Here is a 5,612-nt window from a genome sequence, read left to right as displayed (position 1 = left end):
CACAGGCCTGAGTATACAGCCCTCAGGGAGGTGGAAACATAGGACACAAAGTGCACGTAACAGGTCTGGGAATGCAGCCACCAGAGAAGCCGGAAACAAGACAGGACCTGGCACCTCAGCAGCAAGACACTGACTGAGGGAAATAGTTGCTCAGGCATCCTCCAATGGGCGAGGATGCCTTAAGTACCTGAGGCCTCTTGGCAATTGGCTAGGGAAACCTAGGGAGGTGCACTCTGACCCTATAAGAAAGATGAAGTGCCGGGGCCGCCGCTCTAAGCACACAGCCAGGAAGCATGAAGCCAGCAAGCAGTAGACATGAGGTTTCACAGCAAGGAGCCGGCAGAAGACAGAACTCACCGCATGGCCCGAAGTAGTGAGTAAGTAGGTGTGTAAGGCAGGTGGGGGATGGGAGGCCATGCAGTGATGCCGGCAGGGTTGTTAACGGGATGTTGATATCCTTGTGCTACATCCTTCCTCATTACCCAAATATACATCACCCGACCTGCTTCATCCAATAAGCATTCAAGTTCATACAGTTTGAAGTTGGAAAATCTGTATAAAAATGATGATATGTTCAAAGTACTTACAGGATAATTGTGTACACAGCATAATCTTAATGGAAGTCTAAGGCAAAAGATGGGAAGCATACGGTATATGCCTTGTGTCTTGTGCTAATATATGACCGCTATGGCTGATATTCTTTGGTTCATACTACATTTTGATAGTATGGGGCCTAATTGTCACCAGCATTTTTTTCTATATATGCAAATGCAATTATTTTGATGACGGAAGATGCAGTTTAAGAATTTATGGACATAATTATATTGACTAAGTTTTTGGAAAAATTATTCCCTCACACTTTTCCAAATTATAATTCAGCTTCTCAATTTCAATTAACAAGGAATCAACTCTGTTAAAAAAAAATAAAAATCATGGGCTTCACAGATACACAAACAGCTTTTGAGTGGATGTATCTCTGTGAAAAGCCAGCATGTGATTCATAAAGTTGAACAATATGGGCTGCTTTACTGTAGAAGTCAGAATTCATTTCTGAGCCCATTTTTATATCCGTATTCTGATTACCGCATTCTGAATGAAATAAAAAAGTCTTCTTGTGTAATGAAATAATAATCTTCTCCAAGATATTTCTCTGATGAACATTTGTCAATTATTATTTTACAACTGTGAATGTAGGTACAATAACCAATATTTTCTGATTTATAATTTTTTCTTATTTATTTGTGCAAATATCTTGAAATGATGGCACATGATGATTCCCTAGCACCCTTAATAGAAAGGAACTAAAGAAAAAAAAATAAACTTTGTTGTATTAATTGTACTTAGCATACTTTAATATTTATAGAGTTACAAATACTAAGATTTCACTCTTTGCCATCTTGACTAGTGCATTTTTTCTAGTCTTTGCTGGCAGCTTTCAAAATCTTATCCGCTTTTATACTTAGAAGCTAATCTGCAAGCAGCACAATTACTTATTTTGTCATTGTGTAACGAGATTGTTCCACCAGATCTTTAAAACTCTTATAGAAAAAATGTCTTTAATACACGCTATATCTTGGTCTATGGATTAGTGGCCAGATAAATTGTCCAGTGAGAGCCTCTGAACACAAATATCAGAATGAACTCATCTACTTCCAGCCAACATTTGGTTCTTCAGCCATTTTGGGATTACATTCTCTCGGAGTTTGGTGGCCCTGTGAATAGTCCTGCTTTCCCTGTCTTGCTTGCATTTTCTGGCTTTCTATGCTTCAGTTTACCATTTGCTGTCATAGACATCTTGGGAGAGCGATGTCAATTTTTTTATCAATACAAAATTCAGAAGGACAAGCAACCAACAATAAGAATGATGATTTTCTGTATCTGGAGGGCTGTGGTCAACCATGTGATATATGTCTTTCCCATAGTATTTTTGAATTGGTTGTGGATGCCACCTATTTCCTTGCCAGTAAGTGCTCCTTCCATTTGTACTCTTTTCGGGGAGGTCTTGGGATGTCTACTTTTGTTTGACTTACAGTATTTTATATGGCATGTTCTACACCATAAAAACATCTGGTTATACAAAAAGGTCCATGCTGTTCATCACGAGTATGTGGCACCATTTTCATGGGCTAGTCAGAACCTCAGTGGCTATGAGTTGATAACTGTTGGCTTTTGGAGTACCATGAATCCACTTGAATTTGGATGTCATCCGTTGACATCATGGACTTGTAACATTATTAGTATTTGGATGTCTGTGGATGATCACATAGGCTATAATTTTCCATGGTCCTTTCACCATATATTTCCACTTGGCTTATATGGAGGTGCTTTAGCCCATGACTTGCATCATCAAAAGCCAGGAACAAACTTTGCTCCATTTTTTCGACATTGGGACTTAATTTGTGGAACTGATTGCTCTACTAGTGCAAAAGCCTAATATCCAATTATCTGTTGTAAAAGTTGCTATAACTACTACAACAAAGTGTAGGGAAAACAAACTGTATATTACACATTAACCAATAGACCAATAGAGAGTTCTGATGCTTATTCCAGGAAATAAAAGATTCTTAAAATGTGATTTTACATGTAAATACTATGTTATCTGCATTTCATTCAGATCCACCTGTAGAAAGGAATATGCACAATTATCTGTGTGATTACAATCTGGGACTCATAAAACGTGATTGTTAATAACTTTTCTCATGGTCATATTGCTCGATATATCAGTAAAATAGAGTGTGTCCGTAAAGTCATGGTGCACTTTTGACCAGTCACAGGAAACCCAGTTCTGGTAGGCCATCAGTCAGTGACAAGTCTGTAGAGGCTATATGGGATAGCTACCTAAGGAGACCTAAAAAAATATGTGCGTATCAACGACATTATTCATTTAAAACAGAGAATCACAGACGTTATTCACTCTGTTACACCAGACGTCCTTACACATGTGTGGCAAGAACTTCACTATCGTTTGGATGTGTATAGGGCAACAAATGGAGCCCACATCGAACTGCACTGAATAGGTATGAAACTGGAAGAGTTTTTCTTTTATTTGGAGCAGATTTGACATTTCTGTCGTCTTTTGGCGCTTTCCAGTGACTGGTCAAACGTGCATCATGACTTTATGGACACACTCTATATACTGATAAGTCTAATCAATGTTTATTTCAGGGAAATAGTTATTTCAGACATTTGCAAGTATAAGAGGTTGTCTGTTATAAGAAGGAAAGTCTACAGTCACGTTATGGTACTGCAGAATCTGCAGACTGCGATGTGCACACTGTCATGATTCCCCTTAGTGGGTGGTCACATATCAACATGTATGCAATTTTCCTACTTGTGGCCAAGTGCTGTCTAGTCTCGCCCATCTTTTCTCAATTCCCTTCTATGGACCGAAACCAGATGAAAGAAGTTGGCATCTGACCGCAAGTATGGAAATTTCATACATGTCATGCCAATTCACACGGGAAATACGGGGGAATTGTGATTGTGTGCTCATCACATACTATCAGGTGTTGGCAGTCTGCAGTGACATAGAATATCTTGAGAAATTGCTTCTCAGCCTGGCAAACCCTAAGTACCATACAGTAATCAATAGCACTAAGCACATGACAATAAAAGAGAAAATAATTACGCCATGTCTAATACTCACCTTATAAACATGTCATTATTTTGCAAATTGTTATGCTAGACAATAAAAGTCATACTTTTCTTATTTGAAATATGTTGATCACCTTGATTATTGTAGCATGAAGTCCATTCTGATGTTTCAGTGCACGGTTTCAGTAATTAAATAATTCAACAGTAACCTAACACTAATTTTGTTCAGTGCTTCTAAAGCAACAGGGTTAAATTGACGAAAGTAGATAATTTCTTAAGAGTCCTTTTAAATGCAGATATTTTCTACGTATTTGAATGAAATCGCACATGTAACGCCACTTATCTATTCAATGTTTCAGTGCTATAATTAAAAGCTGTTGTTGTGAATTGTGGCCCCTTTAAAGCAGTCACATTATCCTCCTGGATCCAGGCTGTGTTGTCAGGGAGCTGGAAAGGGTCTGAATTGTTGGGTTTGTGAAAGCTGCGAATGGGAGGGGGAGTCAGCTCAGCGCCATCCGAATGCATAATAAAAAGGAAGATCCTATGCAGCATTTCCATTGAAGATCATAGCTAAGCAGGTGCTGATGATGGAAGCCTTCTCATGTCTGTCCCATGCTCTGGACACATACATCTATAGCGGACCACTTCTCCAGCCATTGTGGGACTACCTGCGGCTTCATTATGCTGATACTCTTAGGTCTCCCCTCTTCCCGGTAGTCCTTACAGTGTCATGCTATGCTTTCTCTTGCATGCCTTACCTGGTTTTCAACATCATGGGCAGAAGGTGGCCTTTTATTCACAAGTATAAGATCCAACAGGACAGAAATCCAACTGGACCAATGATTCTCCATTGCCTCGGAGTGACACTATACAACCACCTGTTCTTTATCTTTCCAGCTGCTTTTGCCCAGTGGTACTGGAGACCTCCATGCCTGTTGCCAGAAGAGGCTCCGAGCATTTTGGATCTAGTGTTTGGCGTGACGGCCAGCCTTCTGCTATTTGATTTTCAATATTTTATTTGGCACATGATCCATCACAAGAACAGGTGGCTATACAAAACATTCCATGCCATTCATCATGAATACATGGCTCCTTTCTCCTTAGCCACGCAGTGTCTTGGAGGCTGGGAACTGGTGACTGTTGGATTCTGGACTACAATAAACCCTATAATCTTCAGGTGCCACATTCTCACAACCTGGATATTTATGGTATTTCATGTATATATCTCTGTGGAAGACCATTGTGGTTATGATTTTCCATGGTCCACTTCACATCTGATACCATTTGGAATCTATGGGGGTCCAAATAAACATGATGTACATCACCAAAAACCCATGAGTAACTATGCTCCTCACTTTACACATTGGGACAAAATTTTTGGCACGCATGCAGACTTTTCTATTGCTCAGGGCATCCTGGAGGTTGACACCTCAAATAAAACCTGCTGTGCCAGTCAACAGGAGGATAACCTCTATGATGAAAGCGTCTCACCAACACATAGGATTGCTGAAGAAAGGAATATATAAATTATATATTGTATGTAAAGAGCGACTCGTTTATATGTTTTGATAATAATGAGAATATTTCAGTTGTTAACGAGAATATGTATTTGTTTCGACACCAGGATTACAATCTATGGTGTTTTGATGGTATATGATTTACATTAAAATGTATTCCGGGTCTTTGGCTACTGAACAACTCTGACACAGTCCTAATTTTCCATTACAATAATATACTGCTTTTGCTTTGTGAAATATTTAGAAGACTATTTATTTGGAAGAAGGATATAAGAAAACTACTTACATGTTGTGAAACAGAATAAGGTATGTTGGTCTGGCTGCAAGCAATTTACAGTATATACAAAAATCAAATTGATATTTTCTAAAGAACATCAATATAATGTTATAAACATGCTGTCATTCCCAAACACTACGCCAAACACAGAGGTAAAGATGTGAGAGATTCAATCACTATCAAAGGTACTATCAAAAGGGTTGTCCGGTGAAGACAATATACCA

General features: G+C 38.9%; 2 protein-coding genes across 2 annotated transcripts; both read left to right on the top strand.

The window, feature by feature from the left end:
• Window positions 1-1,636: 1,636 nt before the first annotated feature.
• Window positions 1,637-2,434, top strand: LOC141093140 (cholesterol 25-hydroxylase-like protein 1, member 1). Its single transcript, XM_073579613.1, has one exon. The coding sequence runs from the start codon at window positions 1,637-1,639 to the stop codon at window positions 2,432-2,434; it is 798 nt and encodes a 265-aa protein (XP_073435714.1).
• Window positions 2,435-4,082: 1,648 nt separating this feature from the next.
• LOC141093139 (cholesterol 25-hydroxylase-like protein 1, member 2) lies at window positions 4,083-5,350 on the top strand. The gene has a single exon (XM_073579612.1). The coding sequence runs from the start codon at window positions 4,179-4,181 to the stop codon at window positions 5,118-5,120; it is 942 nt and encodes a 313-aa protein (XP_073435713.1). The 5' UTR covers window positions 4,083-4,178; the 3' UTR covers window positions 5,121-5,350.
• Window positions 5,351-5,612: the final 262 nt, after the last annotated feature.

Source organism: Dendrobates tinctorius, unplaced genomic scaffold, assembly GCF_039654945.1.
Source record: "Dendrobates tinctorius isolate UK_male_01 unplaced genomic scaffold, ASM3965494v1 ptg000062l, whole genome shotgun sequence".
Lineage (NCBI taxonomy): Eukaryota > Metazoa > Chordata > Amphibia > Anura > Dendrobatidae > Dendrobates > Dendrobates tinctorius.
Note: the sequence above shows the minus strand (reverse complement) of the source record. Positions and strands in the feature narration are given on the sequence as shown.

Coding starts and splice junctions, on each gene's coding strand:
- LOC141093140 (XM_073579613.1), top strand. CDS start 1,637: ATGAACTCATCTACTTCCAGCCAACATTTGGTTCTTCAGCCATTTTGG.
- LOC141093139 (XM_073579612.1), top strand. CDS start 4,179: ATGATGGAAGCCTTCTCATGTCTGTCCCATGCTCTGGACACATACATC.